The sequence below is a fragment of the Aythya ferina genome, assembly GCF_964211825.1.
Source record: "Aythya ferina genome assembly, chromosome: 6".
Lineage (NCBI taxonomy): Eukaryota > Metazoa > Chordata > Aves > Anseriformes > Anatidae > Aythya > Aythya ferina.
In genome coordinates, this window is record NC_140303.1 from 19,903,738 (window position 1) to 19,926,910 (window position 23,173).

A 23,173-nucleotide genomic window follows, 5' to 3' on the forward strand; every position below is an offset into this window, starting at 1 on the left:
CGGAGAAGGAAGGGCAGCTCGACACCGAGGCTTTTAAGCATTGTGGCGGGCCCTGCGCTGTATTTGTCTGCATGTAGCTGAGGTGTACGCTGCGTACAGCTGGCCTTTCTGCCCAGGAACACGGCAAATAGCAGGGGTTTGCTGCGATGGTGGCCGTTGCGGGTGGCAGTTAAAGCAGGACAGTGCCGTTTGGGAGGCTCCCATCTCACAGACCATCACCTGAGGGCTTCGCAGGGAGCCCTTCCCTCAGCCCACTTTCCTCCCCGTTCCCGCTGCGAGGGGCAACGGCCGGCGCCTGACGAGGCGGCCGTCGTGCAGCTGGGCCTGCCCCGGCCTGCAGGTGGGCCCGGGGCCCGGGGCCCGGCGCGGGGGCGAGGCCGGGGGTGTTCCCCGGGGCCCTGTGCGCAGGCTCCGGGCCGCGGCGCTCCCGGCGAGACCCCTCACGGCGGGGCTCGGCTGGGGCAGCCCGCCCGGGCCCGCAGCGCGGCTGCCGGCCGCAGCGCTCCCCAGCCCTGTAGGAGGTGCTGTCGCTTCGCGGATGACGGTAAGAACGCCTCGTGCTGTTTTATTATTATTATTCTTTATTTAAAAAAGAATTAAAACGCGGATACGGGTTAACGCGTGGCCGGTGTACGTGTGTGTGTGGGGGTCTGCGGCACCGTGAGGCGGCTCCGTCAGCCCGGCGGGGGCCGGGAGAAGTTGTGAGGCGAGGGCGGGCGGGCGGCTGCCCGGCCCCGGGGCGGCCCTGAGGGAGGGAGGGAGGGCGGCGGGGCAGGGCCGGGCAGGGCAGGGCGAGGCTCCGGCTCCCACTCCCGTCCCCGTCCCGCTCCCCCCGGGGGTCTCCTGCCGGGGGCGGCCGGCGGAGGGGGGCTCGGAGCCGAGGCGTGGAGGCTGGGTGCGGGGAGAGGCGGCGAGCAGGTGACTTCCCGATCGAGTCCCCCTCTCGGATCGTTACAATAAATATCCCTGAAGGAAGCTCTCTATTTATGTTGTCATTGATTAATTCCCGCTACCTCATTTGATTCCGATTTAGAACGATTTGATTCTAATTTAATTAGCGTGTAATTTGGATGTACATAATTACTGTAATTACCACGTTCAGGTGAGGCAGAGCTTTTAAGGCTGAAAGGCGAATCTCAAATTCGCCGCCGCCAGCCTACCTCCGCACCTCGCCGGCGGACGAGGGCTCCGCGCCCCGGCAGCCAGGTAGCAATTAGCCCGTCTGGCGAGCGGGGCGGCGGGCGAGCTGCGAGATGAAACAGCCCGGGACGAACCTGAGGAGGAGGAGGAGGCGGCGGCGCGGCTTCGCCCGGTGCCCGCCGGCGGGGGACCCGCCGGCGGGCACCGGGCGAAGCCGCGCCGCCGAGCCCCTTCCCCGCCGCCAGCCCCCGCTGCAAGCGGCTCGGGGCTGTAGGTGTCGCCAAAGAGCCGCCGAGCTCCGGAGAGCCAACCTAGAGCCATCCCCCCCCCCCCCTTCCTCCTTCCCTTGACATAAAAGCCTTAAGGATGTTATTCCTTGAGGAAATTTGGAGCTAAATTGTTCTCACTTAAAATAAACACTCAGCGCGCCAATTACGCCCGGAGGGGCGGGATTCCGCCTAGGCTCCCTCCGTCGCCCGTGCGGGGACGGTGCCGGGGGATCGCGGCGCACGGGGGCTGGATGCGAGCGCACCGCGGCTCCCGCACGCAAAGTTTGTATCGGCGGCGAGGGGCCGGCCGGGCACGGGACAGGGCGTTTGCGCAACAAACGAGTGTTTTCCCGTTAGGACAAAAATATTCAGGGTGTCGTTTAAGTGTAAAGCCAGCTGTCGAAGCCGTAATTCGCCGCGGGGGGACAGGGGACAGGTTTCCAATGTCTCTCGACAGGGGCCGAGTGGGTGATACTAGCTAAACCTTGTCTCCTGGCGCTGTCCCCCACCACCCTTATTTTTTCCCCGTTGCTCGGTGGCTGCCGTCGTTGCCTTTTGTTGTGGGTTTTGCGTTTCCTTGCGTTTTCGTAACAAAAAGCCCAACAAAGGTGTCGAGGGGCGGTAGGCTCCGCCCGGCTCGGCCCGGGGGCTGCCTCCCTCCCGTTAGGGACCCCGGGACCCCCGGGGGCAGCGCCTCTCGCCGGGGCTTTCTTTCCTCTCCGGGGGTGCCCCTCGGCCGCGGCCGGCGAGGGGGAAACGGGGTTTGGGGCTGGGTTTTCGCGCCGGCCGTCCTTTGTGCAAAAAGTTCCCCAGACCATGTAATTATCGCCAACACGTCCGAAAGAATGGTGTCATTTATTCTTAAAAAGGTGACATGCTGCCTATTTTCCCGGTTAAACGAACCGGCTCCGCGGCCCGGAGCTGCTCCCTTCCCCGTTTGTGGGGAGCCCGCGGGTGATGGACGTTTTCTGACCCGAGGGGGCAAAGGCACTGCCACGAGGTCCTTGATCACTGAGCTGCGAATCGTAACCCCGGCCGGGCAGAAAGCGGACCCGCACGGTTCCCTTTGATGTGCTTTATCCCGCCCCACACACAAAGCCGCCTCCCGCCCCGCACCCGGCGCATTCCTGGGGAGCCCCGACAGCGGCGGCCCGCGGGGAGCCCCGCGCCCCTTCGGCCGGGATGGGAAGGGAAGGGAGGGCTCCTGGCCCGCTCGCCCCGTTCCCCCGGGCAGCCCCGGAGCAGTGGGTACTCGGTGTTCGGTGCGATGCTGCGTCCCGGCCGCCCGCCGAGCCCGTTTCCCCGTGCTATTCGCATCCCCTGTTTTGTGGCGGATTAAAATATTTGTATTCCTCCAATCTGTGCCGGGCAGGCTAAATTAACTTTTTTTTTCTTCCTCCCCCTCCTCCTTTTCTTTTTTTTTTTTTCTTTTTTTTTCTTTTTTTTTTTTTTCTTTTTTAATAACACAATTATCTCATTTAACAATTTGCCTTTAAAAAAATACTGTGGCTGTTAGGTTGGTGGTCAGGAGACAAAGGGAGTGAAAATAATTTTCATTTCAATAATTGCCTTCTGGTCAATTTAACTGTGCCTTATTTTGAAAGAGCCTGTCTAAATGAGATTCCTGTCCCAAATGTGTTCCCAGGCCTTAGCCCAGCCTTTAATTATTCCTGAGTTTTTTTTCTTCAGAATAAGACGCTGCACTGAGTAATCACAAAGAAGTCAGAGAGCATCCTTGAACCTTTTCAATAGCAGAGCCACTGATATTCAAATAACATGCAAGGACCATTTGACTGCATGGGGACATAAGCATTTCCAATTCACTATTTGCATAGATCAACTGTCTTTGAAAAGGAAAGGAGCAGTTGTCTTCCATAACATTAAAAAGCCTAGTTATCAAATCAAGTGCTTAGTTTGGGGCTTTTAAAACGTTTACATTTTATCTCAGGTTGCCCTTTACCGTTTGACATGCAAATTTGGTGCAGTTAATTTGGACAATTAAAAGGATCTTCAAGGGAGCTTTGTCACCGAGAATATTCGGAGTTTTCCCCGTGGACCAGCTGAGATAAAGTTGGCCAGAACAAATGATGTCTAGGAGATTAATTAGATATTTGATAAGACATGAATCCCTAATAAGGGAATACAAGGCACAGGGGGCTGCTGTGTGCTCTAAGTCAAAATTAATAACATTTAACAAGATTTTCATTTAGGCATGAAATGTCTTTTCCGGAGTATTGACTCTAGCGATTTATTCCCCCGAGATCCCCTCCCAGCCCGGGCAGCCTTGTGGCGCTGGAGGCTTTGAAAATTAAATAAATAGTTCCTCGGCGCTGCGAGCCTTCCTCCCCGGCTCGGGGCCGCGCAGCGCGCCGGCGGGGCTCGGCTTCGTTTCGTTGGGGAAGGAGCAAAATAAAGGCGAGGGGACTCGGGAAGAGCGAGCGGGGCGCTTCGACTGGCCTCGCCCGGGGGCTGCCCCCTTCCTTTCCGTCCCTTCCCCGGCCCTTAGCGCCTGCCGGGGGCAGCGGCAGGGCTCCGGCCGCAGCCCCGACCGTGCCAGGAATAAGGACAAAACCGCGAGCGTATTGTTCAGAGTCCTTTAATAATACCAAAATGAAAATATGTCGAGATTTTGTTTTTGTTTCTTTTTTTTTTTTTTTCCATACAGATAAACGCATTTAATTTCTTTAAGTGACCTTAACTTACGTGTGTTTGAGTGAAATGTTAACTCAACATTTTAAATATCTTTTACATATATACTGACTTCCACAAAGTGCATCAGAAATTTAAAATTAAAAAAAAAATAACGAAACCCCCAAAAGCTCCCTGAATTTCAGGAATTCACCGATAAGAAAAGGAAATCCCCGACCCCCCTATCAGATCAACATTTACAAGAAAAATAAGCAAACACAATCTGGTTGGGGTATTTTTTTTTTGTGTGTTTTTTCTTTTTTTTTTTTTTTTTTCTCTTTGAACCCTATTTATACAGCTGTTTATGCGATACAGAGGAACCGTCTCGGGCTGCCCGTTCAGTTTCTCACCTCCAGCCTCTCTCGGGATGCTTTTCCTTTGGACGGGAAAAGGAAACGGGGAAAGAAAAGCAAAAAAAATATATATAAAAAAGAAAAAAAAGAAAGAAAACCAGAAAGGCGGAAAACCGAAAGAAACCAAGACCCCAAGGCGAAGGAGCGAGGGGGAGAAGCGTCCCTGGGGGCGGCGGGCGCTGCCCTAGGAGTCGCCGGGCGGCTCCTTGGCGGGGGCGCGAGCGGCGCCCACCCCGTCGTGCAGGATGAGGTCGGGGGACTCAGAGCGCGGCGTCTCCAGGTTGCTGGCGTCCGTGTCGCTGTCGCTGCCCTTTTTGCCGCCGCCGCCCCCGTTGTGCGTTTTGATGTGTTTGCTCAGGTGGTCGCTGCGCATGAAGCGCTTGTTGCAGACGGGGCAGGCGAAGCGCTTCTCGCCCGTGTGAGTCCGCAGGTGCCGCTGCAGCTCGTCGGAGCGGGTGAAGCGCTTGCCGCAGAAGAGCCAGTTGCAGACGAAGGGCCGCTCGCCCGTGTGCCAGCGCAGGTGCGCCTTCAGGTGCGACGTCTTGCCGTACACCTTGCCGCAGCCGGGGATGTGGCAGCTGTGCAGCCCCTTGCGCCGCAGGCTGGCCCCCGCCGGCCCCAGCCGCTCGGCCTCCTGGCAGTTGGGGCAGTCGCAGGTGGCCCGGCCCGAGTAGCGCCGGGCGGAGCGGGCCGAGCCCCCCCCGGCGGCGGCGGCGGCGGCGCCCGTGATCATGGCGCTGGCCGCCGCCACCGCCGCGCTGGAGTCCGTGTAGGAGGGCAGCACGGGCTTGAAGCCCTCCTGGGCGAGCAGGTGCTGGCCGGTGGAGAGCAGGTGCGAGGCGGCCGTGGAGCCCAGGCCGGTGGAGCTGAAGGCGGAGTGGGTGAGCGAGCTGAAGTCGGGGTTGTAGGTGCCCAGCTGGGAGTGCAGCGAGGCCTGGGGGGCGCCCGAGTGCAGCGAGCCCTGGAGCCCCCCCGCCGGGTTTTGCACCTCCAGCCAGGAGCCCGGGTTGGCGTGCACGTCCCACCACGAGGAGGCCGCCCCGTTGGCCACCTCGCCCGCCGACAGCGTGGAGTGGAAGCCGGACTTGTACCAGGACTCGTAGGGGTGCGCCATGCCCACCCGCGGGTACAGGCTCTCGGCCGCCGAGCTGTGCACCTTGGAGATGAAGGCCGACTGCCCGCCGGGCTCCTGCGGCGACACGCCGGCCGCCGCCGCCGCCGAGTTGGAGAAGAGGCCGCCGTAGTCGCTGCTGAAGGCCGAGGAGGTGGGCGAGGTGGAGGCCAGGCAGAAGGCGCTGTTGGCCGTGCCCGTGCCGCTGGCCAGTCCGCCGGAGCCCCTGCTCGTGGCCACCGTGAAGCCCGAGAGGCTGGAGCCCAGGTTGCAGCTGGACGTGGAGCGTTTCCAGGGGTGGAAGCCCCCCTTGGCGAAGGCGCTGGACTCGGGCAGCGTGGTCAGCGGGCTGGTGTTGCCGATCTTGTTGCAGGTGGCGGCCAGCATGGCCAGCGGGGTGGTCCCAAACCTCGGCTCTTCCTAGGACAGACACAAAGCCGGAGCGCTTCGTCAGCCTGGCCGGGCGGCCGCGGGGACCCGACGAGCTCCGCGCCGGGAGCGAGGCTCCGGCCCTGCCCGCAGCCCCGGGGCCGCCTCACGTCGGGGGGCGGCCGCCCGCGGGGAGCGCGGCCGGGGCCGGGGCCCGGCGGCGCCGAGGAGCGCAGCGGGGCGGCCGAGGGCTCGCGGAGCGGCGCCGGGAGCCGAGCCGGGCACGAGCAGCGGGCGGGCGGAGCGCTCCGCGGGTTGGTCGGGGAAAAACAAAAGAACGGCAGCAGAAGGGAGAGGGACGCGCCGCCCGGCGCAGCCCCGCTTCGCCCCGGCCGGGGGAGCGAGCCGAGCCCCCGGGACCGCCCCCGCCCGCAGCCCCGCGCGCCGACGGCGGCAGCTTCTTGGTCGTCTCCCCCATTCGTTTTATTTCCCCCCCCCACGCAGGGCAGCGGTGTCGCGCCGCCGACTTACCCCGAGTATAGACGTAGCCATAGCACGGCCCTGGGCTCCCGGGGCTGGGGCTGGCCGGGACGCGAGGGGACGGGACGGGGACGGCGGTGCGGCCGCGCTGCCCCGGCGGCGCCACGGACACTCCGGCGCGGCGGGGCCAAACTCTGCCTAAGTGCGGGGCGCGCCCGCTTTGAAGTACCGCTGCCTGCCGCGCTCGCCCAATGAGGGCGCGGGCGGAGCGGGCCGGAGCGGCCCCGCAGCCAATCAGGCGCGCGGAGGTGCTCGGCGCCGGGGCGCGGGGCGCGTGCCAGCCGAGCGCGCGCGGGCAGAGGACTCCCGCGCCGGGCTGCGGGGAGCGCTCCGCAATTAGCGGCCGGCGCCGGGCGGCGGCACGAGCCGGGGCGCGGCGGGGGGCGGCGGGCGGTGCTCCCCCGGCCCGCAGCCCCCGCCCGGGGCAGCGCCCGCCGCTGCTCCGCGCCGTCACCTTCGCTCGTCCCCCGCTGCCCCGCTCCGGCAGAGGCAGCGCTGCGCGGGGGCGGCGGGGGGTGCGCAGCCCCCGGGCAGGGGCCGGGCGGCGCTGCCCCAACAGGTGCCCGGCCCCGGTCCCGGTCCCGACCCGGCGGGCGGCCCCCGGAGCCGGAGGCGTCCGTCCCTGCGCGGCGGGGCTCGGAGCCGCGGCCCCCGGCGAGGGAAAGGGAAAGGGAAGGGAAGGAGAGGCGGCGGCCGGGCGGGGAGCCCCGCTGAAGCCTTGGGGGGGTCAAGTGGCTCCTGGCGGGGCTTTGCGCGCTCCAGACCCCGAGTTTTTAAACAAAGATCGATGTGTTATGCTCAAGTGTCGAGCCGCCTGTTAAAACATTTGGGCGGATAATGACAACGTAACAAAGGCCTGGTTCGGAGTGAATCATCACCCTTTTAAAAGTTAAAGCAATTTTCAGGAGAATAGCTTTCAGCAAACGCTTTACATTATTCAAAACGGCCAAATAATGCTCTATTATAGCGCCTGAATGCTGCCAGTCAGCCCATAAGTGCAATTTGTGCAAAGGCTCGGTGCCTTATCTCCACTTCTTTATAAAGAGGTGAATATAAAACAATTTCTTCCAAACCCAGACAGAGAGCACGAAAATTGCTTCCCTTTCTGCAATCAGGGCAATTTAACTGGAGTGCAATTAGCACTATTAAATGTCGATTCTGCATAAACAAATCTGACTAAGAAGCGAAAGTGGGGTGAGAACCTCACATAAACTGAAACTGATTTTTTAAAATTATGTATCCGGGTCCTTCACAATTGATCCGTGACGTTTTCATCTCGGCATATATTTACATCATAAATACATTATGTTTAAATCAACAGAAATCTTTAAAAAAAAAAAAACTCAATGTGAATCCTAGTAAAGAAGAATAGCCTAATTAAACGCAACAGTTCGCTTCCTTTGAACAATATTGTTTCCCATCTTCCCTTCACGCGTGTCTTTTGATCTGTGCAAGTGCTAAAGTTGGTGCCTTTCGGAGGTAAAGCCGGGAAACAATTCGTTCATTAGAGCTGATTGGGAGGCTCCCGGCTTCTTGTGCGAGAGCGTCAGATGAAACGGCTCTTCTCCTCAAACCGAGCTCCGGGAAAGGGCTGCCAAATATTCCCCAAATAAATCGATTTACCAGCAGTTCAACGCGAGGGTGCCGCACAATTTCCCGCGAGTCCTAGGAGGGGCACGGAGTTTTACACGGGGATGTTACGGGTGGGGAAGGGGCGAAGCCTTCCAAGTTCAAGAGCAGCAGCATGATTTTCTGCCAAGCAGAAGGGACGTGTGCAGGAAACAGACAAAATGCTCATCGCTTGGGCAAATAATTGCGTCCTGCTTTTTTTTTCTCCTTTTTTTTTTTTTTTTTTCCCTGCCACCAGGACTGCCATGCGAACCTCTCCCTCCCTCCCTCCCTCTCTCTCCCTCAATTATACTTTTCATTTACGTGATCTAGAAACCACCATTGATTATCAGAGCAACGCAGAGGGGGACCTGGTGATAAATTAATAACTTCAGTTAAGAAAAGGCTTCCCCACTATTCTGCCAAAGAGGAGGTATTAAAAGGGGGACGAATAGATAGAGATGGTGCTGAAATACAGCCCTCGGTGCCTGTTGAGCCCACTGAATTCTTTCTGCTGTAGACTTTTTTCATTTGCGGGGAAAGATGAAGCGCGGCTTTTGATTAGAAGGGAATCTTTTTATGGTTAATAAAAAGGGAATGAGCCCCGGGATCAAATAGATCATGGAAATTAAATGGAAATTATGGCACTCTCCAACAATTTCTGCCCGAGCCTGCCGCCGATCCCGGCCGCGTAAAGCTCTGGCTCCTGCTCCTGCCCTGCAGCCGGAGCCGGCGGGGGCAGGAGACGGGGCTCGGCCCGGCCCCGGTGCCGGGGGTCCCGGGGGTCCCCGGGGCCGCCCCGCAGTGCCCGGGGGCTGCCGGAGCGGCGCTGCCCGGCGCTGCCTCCCTCGGGACCGCACCTCGGAGCCCTCCCGCTCCGCTCAGCGCCGCCGCCGCGTTACCGGCTAGAGGCGAGGCCGGTGGCAGGGGAAGGAAGGTGACTGCCGGCTGCGCGATGATTTTAATTACCGCAATTACTGCGAGATTATTCAGCGGCGGCACGGAGCCGTGCGCTGCCTCGCCGGGGAAGCCCGAGGAGCGCCGTACGGGGGCCGCTTTCCCTCCCGCTTCTTCCCCTGCTCGGCGGCGCGGCGAGCCCCGGCTGCGGCACGGCTCGGCTCGGCTCGGCTCGGCCGGGCTCCCCGGCAGCCTGTTGCGGGGCCCGGAGCCCAGCCCGGCGGGGCCCGGCCCGGCTCCGTTCGCCCCCGGTGTTTGGGGCGAGCTGGCCGCCTCTCGGCAGGGGTGCGGGCACGAACGGAGCGGCCGAGGTGACCGGCGTTACAAAGTTAGCCCCGGCCCGCCGTGGCCGCCAAACGCGGCCGGCGGGTCGCCCGGTGGCTGCGGGTCCCCCGATGGCAGCGGGTCCCCCCGTCCCTTCCCCTGCCCCAGGTTCGGGACCAGGACACGCGGAGCCGCTCCCGTGCTCCCGACGCGTCGGTAATTGCTGGCGCTCCAGCCTAAGGTGAATTTCAGCCCGGATCATGAACCATTTCACGTCCAAATGCAAGCTTGCAGTACTTTCCTAGTGCCAATTAGGAGCCTATTACAAGCCATTAGATTGATCAATGTACCTTAAACAATGTGAATGATTTATATGGCAAAGAAAAAAAACCTGCTCGCATCCATTGTACTGTTCCGGCGGCCAACCTGGCCCTGCGTGTCCATTCATCACAGCTGTGAACAACAAAAGCGATTTATTTTGAAAACTTGCATGTGAAGAGACAGGCTCAGCTCCTCCGTCCTGAGACCATGCCGGTCCCTGGTGGCAGGGGCTGTGGGCACTGGGGTGCTGCTGCTTTCCAGAGGGATTAATTCACCCCCTACCTGAAGGGGGGAAGGAAACAAAGGGATCCTGGCTGCTGCCGAAACAAGCCCCTGGCCTGCTGGGCACATTTGAGGCAAGGAGGAAAGCAGCAGTTACCCATTTGTGTAACGAAGCAGTGGGGTGGCTTCCCAGCCTTATATTGAGCAGGGGGGTGTAGAGCCACCAGCTCTTGAGGTGCTGGAGCTGCTAGGTAAGAAGGGAAGGAGTAGGGTATGGCCTCCTGTGCCTAGCAGCTCCAACCCGAGGTGGTGGCATGTTAGGCACTTGCTAGGTCAGAGCAGTTCGCCGGTAGGCCTTGGCCTGCTTGCTTGCTTGCTTGGTCAGAGGGGCAGGAAATGGCTGGCACCTGGGAAATGCCTTCATTTCCTGGGTCAGAGGCACTGGGACTGTGTTTTGCCACAGATTCAGTGGAGGGCCTCTGTTTCTCCCTTTCCCCTTACCTTCTCGCTAACCTTACTTGCCCTGCTCCTTAGCACTGTAAAATTGCTGTCCTTTCTACAAGCTGAGTGAGCCAGCAGCTTGGTGCTAGCCAGCTCTGAATCTGAACTCCTGAGGGGGACACGCAGTGCCAGCTAAGCAGGCTGCTCTTTAAAGCAGTGCTCAGATGGGACTGGTGGCACTGTTTGTTAGGAAAAGAAATACACTTCTACTCTTTCTTCAGCTGGAAATCTGCTCTGAGAGAGCGTTACTAATTTAAGATCCCAGGTATCGTTGGTGTTTCAGCAGCAATCTGGTCGTCTGTTTGCTATGTTCTGGCCTCCAGAAATTGCTACAGCACTTGTTAAAAGTCACCATTTTATCATGTCATTTTCTGCAAGGAGGTAAGCACAGGGTGCATCGATACCGGGACAAAGAAAAGAAACAAGGGAAGGGTGTCAAATCCTGTCAAGGGATATGACCTTTTTGTCGCAAAGCGTGTGTACAACCACTTCAGAGTCTGATTTTCCTAGTTGTTCATATGGCACCGAGACTATTCACTTACTAATCTAGTCATCAGCTGCTTCTTTTCTTGATAAAAAGGGATTAGGAAAACGCAGCATCTGCCGTGTAAACTGAAGGATGGATGCAATTGGAATACAAGCCCTCCTCCCGCTTCCCTATAGGAGATGCCGTGATGCGAGAGGGAGTGTTTCTGTTGAGCTTGTCACACAGAACCCAGTCCTTCCCATTCTGCTAGAGCCTGCACCATCAAGAGCTTAACACGTGCAGCTCACGGTGTGTCCTGCTTACCTTACGGTTGTTCTTTCTTACAGAGAAGATGTGAAAGAAGAATAAAAGATGTGGAGGCGCTTTCAAAGGTTTTGCAGAGTGCGTCCCTTAACCATTGTGCTTTTAGGTCTTTTTCCTTCTCCAGAACGCTGTGTTTGTCACTTTACCCAGGAGAAGCACTGTGCCAGCCTTCTTGGGACAGGCTCTGGCCTTCCCCTCCTTCAAGTATTCCTACAGATGCTGTCTATTCAAAGTGCTTTCTGCAAGCCCTACCGTATGCATTTATACTCTCTTGTGAAAAAGCAGCCTATGTTTCCTATCATGCTGCTTCAGGCACTTACATTCCATCTGGGTTGCATTGCCCTTTAATTATCAGTCGTCTTATTGTGATCAAGTGAACTTTTACTAATCTCCACATTTATTGTTAAGGTAAATAGATTCTGCTTTTAATCAATACAGAGGGCCACACCAATGCAGTTCGACGTAACTTAAGTCAACTGTAAAGAGTTCAATGTGTGTATAATTACAGAGGACGTCGGCTATTCACTCCAGCCTAATTCAGTGTCTCTTCAGAGGCAGACCTCTTCGCTTCCCCATCCCGCTCTCACCTCACATGCTGCCCCCACCCCAAGGAGGTAAGAGAGGAGCAGCAGGGGCCGGCGAGCCACAGCCCTGCTGAACCTCAGGCTGCTCTGCAGATTGGAGCTGCCGGGTGAGCACAAGCCTCCGGGTACAATGCGGCACTTCCTTCCAACAAAAAAGATTGATTGCATCTTGGCCTTGGTATTAAATGTGCTATTATCAGAAGAAGCTGAAATAATGCATACAGTTGCTGTAAAAGAAAGCAGGTTTCCTTTGCGAACATACCTATTATTTCAATAGTACTTGAGAACTGTTTCAATAGTGGCCAGGTTGTTGCTTACTGAAATACATTTGAATTGAATACATATATATCAAGGTTTTTTCTTAATTTTAGTTTGAGTTATTCCTGAAGTTCTCATTAAATTTACCATTTGTAAAGGACAGATTAAATGAAAATGGCTTTCAGAAAAATAGAGCTGGAAATTATTTTGGCCTTTCTGACCTGGAAGAGGTGATAATTTGCAGCAGCACTACATATTGGACATGTCTGACATTTTAGGTATTCCCTCACAGTTTCAGACCTTTGTACGGATGAACTCCGTCTGGGACAACCCAGCAGTCAACTTTTTGTTACCTTAATGTAAATGAGAGGACTGCAGCTGTCTTAAGCAATCTAGGCAGACAACACCGATGGAAATGAAACTCGGGTAAGGGCAATGATAAGAAAAGAATGTCTATTATCCACAATAATGCTCCTAACATTTTCTAAACAGCTATTACCTGTGTCTGTCCATAATTGTCCTTGCTACAGTAACGGTGCAATCTTTCTTTCAGAACACTTACAGAAATCTTTCTCCACTGACTTTTCCAAATGTAAACAACCTATACAGCGTTTTCTAATGTAAAACAAATGTGGTAAGTAGGTCCCACATTAAAGAATCACTTTGACTGGAATGTCTGAAATGCTCCAGGGATTTTGGGGTGGGTTTGAAAATGCTGCCATTTGCATTCAGTTTCCAAACCCAGTCCCATAGATACCTACGAGTGTCAGTAGGACTTACATAGCACATTATTTCTGAGTTTGAATGGTTGCAGAGAACAGATAGAAATTAAGTTATGAGTTTTTTCTATCTAACTTCCATATTTCTCAGGGCTGTTATTGCACACTAACATGACTATTTTTCAGTGTTGGCACTAACAAACAGTTGCCTAGTTAGAAAATGATGCGACTCCAAAATTCTCTGTTACAGCAAAACAACTAGAAGCTAATGTCTGTATCATATGCCCCCCAAGTTCCTATTTCTGTTAGGTAAAACATGTTAGTTAATCTCATTTAAATGAGACTCAGTTTAAAAATAGACTGAGCACCTCAGAGTGATTGAAAGCAGTGTAACAAAATGTAGGTTCTCCCCTCTGTATTAAGAAATGTGATGTTCGCCATACCTATGCAATACTTACGCTGTGTAACTCTATTATGCCATTTAGAGGAAATTTAGCAAAGCTCCGAAGTGTGCTCAGTCTGAGACAGCAGTGCATGGTGTTTGTCCTTTTTTTTTTGTTTGTTTGTTTGTTGGAGACATGACGAATCAAAATATAGGTCTGAGAGGAAGAGGCAGCAGCGTCCTCAAGCTCTTTTGGAGTATCCCCACACATACACTGGTAGGTAACACCACATAGCCAGGTGGTGTAGTCCCTACCCAGCTCGTTACTCACTGGCCTCAAGAGAAACCCTACCTGGGTACCTCAGAGTAAGGTGAAGGTGAGTACATGGAGAAACTTGGGCTCATTCAGAGAAACTTTTTTAAAAAATTATAAGGTAGGTGATCCAGCTGCGGGCCTTGGACAGGCAGGGTGTTGCATTCTGCTTGAAATCCTCAGTGTGCGGGACCCCTGCTCTCCCCGCAGCTGGGGAGGTGCAGGTGCACACGTGGAACAGAAGTGATACTGCTCTGTTCTGGCAGTTGATGTGGTACTTGCAGAGAGGCTGGTGGGATCCTGTAACCAGGGAGTCCCAGAATACCTCTGTGCCAAAAGTGCAGACTGGAAATACTACAAAATGTGCTTTTATTGGTATGTGAGTGAGGCACTCAGCCCATATAACACTGGGTGTTCTTCCAGTCAGATGTAAAAATCTGCCGTACCTCAAGTTTTGCAGCTCTAGGACAGAAATTCTGTGGACACAGACTATCTGCAGATGCTCTCTTACCTGTGCACGCACACTTGTGGCCAAGAAAGGAAGAGGAAGGGAATCTCTGTAAAATCAGCTGCTTAAGAGGAAAACCAAATAGTCAAAGTACCAGCTTGGTAGTTTGATATTCGATTGCCTTTTGTTACAGTATTTTTCAAATAGCTGTTGCCATAACAACATAACATATTCTTCCTTTTTTTTTTTTTCCTGTTTGAAAAAAATATTCTTGCCAGAATTCTTCCATAATAGCTTCCATTAACTGCAGTGGCTTCTCTTGGTGAGGCCAGTGCTGATGTCTCCTGCTGTCACAAGTCACTCACAAATCTAGCAGATGTTTTGTTTGATAAGGCCAATTTGAGCTTTATAAAACATGTTGTGCGGTTGTTTTCTCCCCCCACCCCCCCAACTCCGAAGAGCAAATATCAGTAAGGATGGGATTCAGAGCTGATCATTAGCCATGAAACAAGATGTTTGATACCTGTTGTTAGGATTTTGCCATACATGAAAATCTGGATCAGACCAAACTTTAAATAACCTACTTTAAAATACAGACAGTGTACCAAATACTAAGAATTAGATTTTGACCTATTAGGAACATATATATACCTACTGGGGAAAGGAAAAAAAAAAAAAAGAGGAATAAAAGGGGTAAGAGATACAATATTTTGCTAAATTCTTAAAGTAAATATTGTAGATAAGAGAGGTTTAACATAATCAAACAAAAGTTACTGTAAAACAGTCAGAAAAAGCAAAAGAAAAGGAATCCCCTTCAAACACTGATGCTGCCCTGAAAGTGCTGGCAGTTCTGTTTTGGATTCAAACAGTTTGCATGACTAAGAAATAATCACTTTTCCAGGCCATCTGCACAGTTGACAGTGGCAAACATGTTCAGATTAATATATTTAATAATTTGTCTGCTAATACAGTCTTCTTTCTAGAAACAATTTAATACCATCTTCAAACAAATTCAAAACAATTCAATACTGGTAAAAATAAAAACAATTTAATACCATCTTCTTTCTAGAAACAATTTAATTTAAGAATTTAATTTATAGAAACAATTTAATCAGATCATCAAATGTAGCTGCCCCTCTGGAGAGTAGGTGTTGTACTTTCTTTTTCCTTGGAAAGGGAAACTGAGGTGCCAGCTATTCAAATGTTGCATGATTGCACAGATTGCCCACTTTTTCTCTCACTATACTTCTTTCATATTCAAAGTATATAACCTTGGACACACTGTTTTTCCAAGTCAAAATATGCATCCTTATTTACTTTCTAAATTGCATGTACTGCCTTTTCGTCATTATTAAATATTCAGTAGATCTAGGGACAAAACTATTTCTTTTTGCAAGGGTTATTTTGTAATTAGCTACAACCATGTTGTAAGTTATTTTGGTTTTTAAGTAGTTATCACTGAATAAGAAAAGGTCCAATGAATTACATTGTTGCTTGTGTCTTCTGTTTCATTTGTGAAGTCTGCAAACAGCAATGCTTAAAACAGCATCACAAATCACATGATTTGTGGCTCTGTATTGAAAATTCAGAAGGGATCACAATTTCTTCCTGTGTAGCTGATATTTTTTTTCTGATGTGTAGCTGAATGATCTCCCCCTCTCCCCCCAATTTTGCAGTATTTAAAAGCATACCCACATTGATGTGTTTCTACTTTTCAGAATACAGCAGGTCCAGCACCAGTATGTCTGCTCGAGTGTCTCTCTTTGGTTTAGCAACAGAGCTGTGACGGGGCTGATTTAACTCTCCTCGATCAGCCATCACTTTCGGTAAAAAGGTGGAAGTGGTGCTACAGACTCCTGCAGCCTGATTGATAACGTGAAGGATGTTCATCCACACTGCTGCCCGCTAGATTTTATTTGCTGCAGCTAGGTTGTTCAGTCTGAGATCGTTTCGTACTGGTAACAAATCTGCAGGTTTGAAGTCGAGTGACAGGTACCACGTGCGCCTTTGTTACGCTCCACGTTGTTTGCATGTCTGTGTGAGAAATGTGAATGAGATGCATTTCATGTACCGACAGCCACTATCTCTTGCTTTCACACCACTGTGCCGTAAGTGGGGTTGAGAAGAGAGGCTTTAAACAAAAAGAGCTTTCATACCGTGGTCCTGTGTGACAAAGTCACTGTAGGTTGCCCTAGGACTCGGAACTACTGAGGGAACTTTTGAAACGGCCGCTATTTGAACTTCTGAGCAGGGTCTGCAATCTTGCTTAATAATTACATCAAAAGTGACAATTTAATTCACTGTAGGTACCCACAACTATTTCTGAAATTAATAATAGACATGCTTTGTAGCTTACGCATGCCAAAAGTTATAAGACAAGCCTCATCCTGGAACCTGACTATTTTAACATGACTTCCTAAATAGTCCAACAATTTAGAGCTATTACGTAACATTTTGTTCTTGCTAACTTTTAAAACAAAAATGTTTCCTTGCATTCGCTGGGTTGTCTGTAGTGAAGTGACCTCTACGAAAGGGTTACTCTTTGAAGTGCTCTCTGAAGAGAGCTTCAAGGCAGCTGAGTGTCTCAGATCGGGATTTTCTAGGTTTTGATGCAAGAAATTTGTTTAACAAACAGCTCCAAAATATTTAGATTCTGATTAATAACACCCAGTGGTGTGGTATTTAAATAATATAAAGTATGAAATCTAACATGTGGCCGAAGAGTGTGTGCTCCACATGGCTAGGAGAGCGGGAATGGGAGCATGCCAGTATCTGAGCAGGAGGGACAGTTACACAAAGCCAACTGAACCGTTCTGTAGGGTTATGTGGCTGTTGTCTCTGCTTGCACCAGACCTTTTCTGTTGACGTTTTGTCTGGACAGGATGCGCCTTCAGCAGTGCAAGGACCGCTGGTTGATGTCACTTTGTTCTTCAGAAGTCCACTTGTGTAAGAGTGTGCAGAGCCCTGCCTGTGGGTAACATGGGGTACTCAGAATGCAGCAGTTTGGGGGGATTAGCCGAAATTCCTAGTGCAGCGCTGTATGCGTAACGCTACCCAGGCTCAGGGAAACTAGCTGTGAATAACCCTCTCACACTGCTCACCCTGAAGCCGGTGACAGGGCCTTAGAACAGACTGTAGCAAAATTCCTACCCAGTTCTACAGTCTTCTTAAATGTTGAAACATTAGTGATAAAAGCTGCTTTGCTTGGCTGGAAGAATGCTTGGTCTGTCTGAAGGCAGTAAAATAGTAGTGTGTTAGGGTCTGTCTGACAAAAGGGCTTGGACTGACACTGAGATACTGAACTGGCCTCTGCTGAAGGGTTCATTTGAAAATCCCACCTCACTTGTACCATGTTTACTATTAGATTAGGATCACATCTAATCTCAAAGTAATTATATATTAGCTGTATATATTAGCTCTAGGATGAGATCTGATGTTTGCATACAAGTATTTATTTTATTAAATGAAAAGGCAGAAGGACCTAGAAAGCTCTGGCATCGTGTATCTGTACCTCATTTGCATACATACGTTTTAACTGCCAAAACAGAAAAGCTTGTGATTTTAATTTCCATTTCGGGACAAGCCAAAGGGGAAAAAAAAAAACACACTGATATTTTTAAATCAGCTTTTCTATGATGGAAACAAAATGAAAATCAATTAGCTCCTTACTATGAATACATTAACACTGTGAATATGCACGTTGTCATTTAGCATGCCAAAGTAATGCTGTAATTGTCCAGATGTAACACTGTCAGAAGATGAGGTATACCTGTAATTCTTATTGATTTTCAACCTTTTTTTTTATTTATAAGGGTTGGAAGTAGTATGTAGCCACAGAGATACACACAACTGAAGAGACTCATAACCTGCCTTTGTGAGCAGTTTCACGTGTGATCAATCCGTTTTAAGAAAATCCTCCCAGATGCAGTTCTGTATTGGTGATGGGAAATACAAGAAAAGGTGTAGTGGGTAAAATCTGAATATGCTTTCAGCTGTGCATTACTATCTAAAATGGACATTGATGCTAAAGCTCATTCATCAAGCCATACTAATTATATCTAGCCCACATTTGCAAATTGTTTATTTGTAAGCATTCCTGGACTGGTATTACTGATTTGTAAGGATTATTTCACAGTTGTTCGTAACAAAATTAAAAATAGTCTCTGTTTAGTCTCTTTCAGAAGAGTTGAAGCTATATGATGTGGAAACAAAAGGTGTGTAATAAATAGAAGGCCTTATAAGCAAATGTCTTGATACTCAAGGAAATTGTTATTTCATGACTGGATTCTAACTTCAGACCCAATTACAGAATTTCCTTTTTAGAGTTCATTCACCCCATCGCAGAGATAATGTAATGAAGATTTTTATAGAACATTTTTATTAGGAGAAATGTGGCAAATCTTTGTGATTCAGGGTTTCAAGACTTTAGATTATCATCTTTAATTTCAGCTAAACAAAAGAGAGTCTCAAGCTTCTTAATTGCAAACACATTGCAAAAAATAGTATTTAGGGCTTTTGAAATCAGGAGATTTTATTTCAGGTGTTCTTCTGGGGTGAATTCCCAGTCTGTAGATGCAGATACCTACTACAGTTTACAGTCTGTACCAGTTCTACGTTTCAAAATTAAATAGTCTGGTACTTCTTCAGTCAATAACACTGCAAGGTACATACTGGAAAAGGGAGAAAAGCCTTAAAACCTTAAGTTATCAAGTATTTTGAAAATGCTTGATTCCTGCAGACTCCATGAATTACAGGAATATGAAACTTAAATACTGAAGTTGCACAGAGGTCTCTTTTTCTGGTGGACCCTTTGTCAGGTGCAGGAAGGCTAATCAAAGCCAGAGGTGGCCTTGTTGTAATTTATGTGCTCCAAACAGACCAACTCAGATGTGCTCCAATGCAGAGATGTAGGAGCATTATTTTTTCATTTGACTGACTGTTGACCAAACTGGCAAAGCTTCACAGCCAAACCCTTCTTACAGTGTGTCATTCACAGAGCTGGATCCAGGCAAATTCAGGTTTAGTGATTTGTACCCATGTCACCTTGGACATGTTTGTGAGCAATTAAAAAAACAGGTCATGTTTCATACTCTGGAGATACTGCTGTTTGTGATTACCCCCAAATTTAAATATTTTGCCTGCGTCAGACTGCTTCAGTCAGCTTACAGGGTTAATAGAGTGCCCTGCTGAGCAGCTTATAGGAGAGCTCACACTTTCAGGAAAACTCTGTCCAGTAGCAGGGAATTGCTACAAATCTCCTGGTGTGAGGTACACCCTCGCTTTACATCTTATGAGAGTGGCTTCAGTATCCAGCAGCTTCTGTGTCCCACTTCGAGTTGCACCCAGACATCTTTATAAACATACTCAAGGCTGAGAGTTTTAAAGAGGAATTAGCAGCAGCCCTTGGATGTTCAGAAATCCAAAAGTAAATCACTGTTTTACCTTTCTTCCATCCTTCAAAATGCTGCATGTTCTTATTACTTTCAAGTCAAACTCATGACTCAAGAATTTTTGAGTTCTGTTGTGACTGAACGTTGAGCACATACGTAACTATCGGACCTTGAACAGAAACAATAAGTACAACTACTTTTTAAACTATTCATACCCATTCTCAGTGTATAGTATCTAATATGATGTTATGTTTTAGACAACATTGATATGAAAATGACATCTGAAGTAAGAAAAAAAACAGGAATTACTTACTTTGTGAATTTGTCTCTGTATTGTAATGATTGCATTTGCTCATTGCACACTCTTACACATGAGATCTCCAAGACAGTGCTTTTGATTCATTGCCTGTTGTGGTCTTTGAATTATTTCTAAGAAAATCTGGTAAAGATGGCTAAGAAACTATGTTCAGTCACAGAACATCACCTGTAATTGTGCAATTAATGGTTTTAACTCATTTTGCAGCTTCCTGAAACACTAGAGCAGCTTTCCAGATTTTCTTATTTAAGCCCTGAAGGCACTAAAGAGTCCTCAAGCTCTGGCTGTTTCCCAAAAGCCCTTGCTTGGGTGTTTCTTAAACAGCTTGATGTTTCTCAGCTGGGTAGAAGAAAGTTAAGCAAGTCCTGAATTTAACAAGGCTAGGTAAGAGGCCACTGTTTTTAATTACCTCATTCCTCTTCTGGTCTTGAGAGCTGAATGTTGCATTCTGACTGCTCTGTCATTTATTCTTCCAGGTATGGGCTGTGGGGTTGACTGGAATTTGCACATCTATACAAGCACTTCATGTGTTTCTTAACAAGTGCTTTACCCACTTAAAGGTATTTTATTGTGGTCATTATTTTGCTCATTAAATATATTTTTGTGGTTAACAAAACTGGTGCTCTGGCAGTGGATATAACTTTTCTTCAGCTTTGATGGTGTGGAGGTCATCCAGCCCCTTGTGTTATCACACCAGTGAGATTAATGCTGGCACTAGTGACCATCATCTCTTACTTGGCTGAATGCTGTTTTTTAGGCATTTTGTGCTTGACAATATACATCTTAAGGGAAGTGTGAATCTTCAGCTCAGAGAATCATGAGGCAGCGTTTCAGTCTCTGACACCAGTGATACACCAAGTGCTGAACAACAACAACAAAAACCACCACAGAAATGACAGAAGAAATAACTGGAGAAACTGAAGATCACTTCTGGCTTAAATCGAGAGGAATTCTTCTGCCCCACAGACAGATGAGTCTGCAGATGCTGCTGTTGTTAGTTTTCTTGAATATTTGACTTGTGAGACTGAAAGTGAGATGATAAGAGGTCTCCTGTGTTTCTCCACACACTATCAGCTTAAAAATACGCAGAAGATATAGACAGAATATCATCACTGGTTTCCTACAGGTGAATGCTGAGAAATGGTAAGTATGTTAAGATTTGCATTGGGGTGGATTTTCAGTGACTGGACATCTCGATTGTTGGATGCCTTTATAAAGTAGCCTATATTTCTGCTGGAATTACACGGAAGACATTAGTCAACGTGAAAAGTGTTTCAGATACTGTTGTGAAACAGTATCTCTTACAGATAACTGTTGTAAAAAGTTAACTTGATCAAAAATTCTCCTGTGAAATCATCTGTATTTCTAGCTTTATCTAGTGAAAAAAGCAACAAATGTGTGAGCTCCTGTTTTTGTTCTAAACTATGGTGGCAGGTGAGGCAAAATTCTTAGACACTTACTTTCTTCATTTTTAACAACTTTTTTTATACTGCAAGCCTTTTTATTTTCTGCATGTTTTATTTATCGTTTTGATTTGAAAACAAAATCTGGCTGTGCTTGGCTCTTTGCATAACAAAACAGTACTTTCATTGTGCAGTTTCATGCCTGAGTCTGCTCAGAAAACAACTTAGCTTTTTGGCTGGAATATGCTTTGAGTGATACAAATAGTGGTCAAATACTAGTTTTATCAGTTCTTCTCTGAAACCAAGAGGGATTAGGACTGGAACTTGCACTTGAGAAGGGACTTCAAAATTCATCCTAGCTAGAAAGAAAAGACAGTACCTTTACCTGGAAGATTAAAAAAAAAAAAAAAAAAAACTAATATTGTTCTCAACCACCTACTTATGAGAAATGTCAATTTGTATCCAATTTTCCTAAATTGGGTATTGAAGCAGGGGTATCACTAAAATTGTCCCCATTTCTTTTAAGTCTTCTCTCACTTTGTGCTGCAAAACAATCCCTATCATTTCATTAGAAGGGTTGGACAAAGCCCTACAAGCAATTGCCTAGATTTCTTTTCCAGAGGTTGCAAATGCGTCAGATGCGTCTGTCAGGCTGTACAACAATTAGCCAAAGGTAATGACACTTCATCTTTCCTGAAGCACAGCTATTTGAAACTGGCCATCTATCTACACGTTCCAACCCATGAAACACCATGGAGGGAAAGTAGGAGTGGGATGGTTGCGTGGCAGATAGATACCATAAATGAGGGCTCTTCCTAAGGCTTTTAGCTGAAGAAGCAGTGCCTCAGAATCAGTGAACCCACTGTAAGGGAAAGTAGTCAGAAGAAATTGTTAGTACTAACATTATTAAACAATCACTGGTCCTTTGGAATGTAAGCTGAGTGGGATGTGCAACATGTTCTCAGCTGTATGTTTTGAGCTAAATCAAGGCAAGGAGCATAAATTACCACGAGCTGCATGGGTTGGGGCTTGCTGCCCAGCTCCTGCCTGCCCAGGGCTCGCTGCCTGTGCCCAGGGCAGCCCTGATGCGAGTAGAGTTCCCTGAGGAAGCACTGTAAGAAATCCCACCAGAGAGCTGCATTTAAACTTCAGTGTGACACTGTAGGTGGGCCTGCACCCAGTTGTGGGGCCTGTTGACATGCATGCTTTACTGGGCCACAGATTTTCTGTGTCAGACTTCTTGGACTTTTGTCAGACTTGGTCAGGCTTCATGGACATTTCTGGCAGTTACTGGACTTTTGGCTGATCCTGGTGAGCATCACCAAACGTTCTTTACTCTTTGTGCAAGGCATTCCAGATCTTTGTTAGAGTCCTTTGAGCTTTACTTTCATCAGCCAAACTGAAACACTAGTGGCTATCGTTTAAGAGATGATGTAAAAAAAGGTAATGCTAATGTCACTGACATTCTTGGTTATCATTTTGTAATGAACTTTTTCCCCCTTTACTATAACTAGAAGACATTGTAGACTAGGTTACCATACCACTAATATCAAAAAAGGTGAGAAATGGGTCATGTTTTGATCCCTATTTTTAACCCCATTACATTATGGTTTATTAAACATTTCCATTGTTCAAACTGGTGAACTGACATTATTCATTGAGATTTTAACTCTATGTATTTTCACAATTTTGGTTTCCATTATGTACTTGACATAGTTCAAATGTAACTAATTAGTAGTGAAGTACAACTTTTCATTTATCACTTTCATTTTTGCAGAAACACTTTTTTTAAGCATTTATTGTTACTTGTTTATTATGATACAGTGCTTCAGGTTAGAATCTTATCTAATTTTTAATGAGGATTCTAAATCTATTAATGTGTGTAAAAGGTCCAGAAAGAGTATTGTTATTTTTATAAAACAGTGGTATTACTGTAAACATCACTAAGTGATTATGTTTTCACCATTTTATTCAAAGACGTTCAGTGCTAATACTTACTCCTCAACTTCAATATAATTTTGGAACCACTATCCTAAGAAGTAGATAATCTTAGAAAGAAGTCAAATTATTAATGCAGAGTGGCATAGTCATCAACAGACTACAAAATACACTTTAAAAATCATGCTTATACAAACATGGCACAGACTCTGCTGTAGCACTGTATGCTTTAAAAGCTGCAGATACATTTTAGAAAACACTGATGAAGCCATTACTGCTCCATCCATTT

At 48.9% G+C, this 23,173-nt stretch overlaps 2 protein-coding genes and 1 long non-coding RNA gene across 4 annotated transcripts in view; 2 read left to right on the plus strand and 1 right to left on the minus strand.

Moving 5' to 3' along the window:
* Positions 1-438: 438 nt before the first annotated feature.
* The window catches only part of OLA1 (Obg like ATPase 1), a 128,363-nt gene continuing 105,628 nt past the window's right edge, over positions 439-23,173 (plus strand). Inside the window, exon 1 of one of the 2 annotated variants that reach the window (XM_084523753.1) lies at positions 439-544. In XM_084523753.1, the coding sequence (XP_084379879.1) occupies positions 539-544 (6 nt within the window). In that variant the 5' untranslated portion in view covers positions 439-538. Of the gene's footprint in view, positions 545-19,928; positions 20,020-23,173 lie in introns of those variants that run through there. The other variant, XM_084523755.1, reaches the window with a different exon arrangement.
* Positions 3,891-6,583, minus strand: SP9 (Sp9 transcription factor). Its single transcript, XM_084524687.1, has 2 exons — positions 6,462-6,583; positions 3,891-5,981 (listed from the first exon to the last, which is right to left on the minus strand). Exons 1-2 carry the CDS (start codon positions 6,480-6,482, stop codon positions 4,635-4,637), a joined length of 1,368 nt encoding a protein of 455 aa, XP_084380813.1. The 5' UTR covers positions 6,483-6,583; the 3' UTR covers positions 3,891-4,634.
* Positions 12,279-16,228, plus strand: LOC311438853. The gene is made up of 3 exons (XR_014694363.1): positions 12,279-12,401; positions 12,529-12,609; positions 15,556-16,228. It is a non-coding gene; the product is annotated as an uncharacterized lncRNA (long non-coding RNA).

Excerpts from the sequence above, each read along its gene's own strand:
- SP9 (XM_084524687.1), bottom strand. The coding sequence starts at position 6,482 with ATGGCTACGTCTATACTCGGG. Across the intron at positions 5,982-6,461 it reads TGGCTACGTCTATACTCGGG|GAAGAGCCGAGGTTTGGGAC; the intron begins GTAAGTCGGCGG and ends TGTCTGTCCTAG.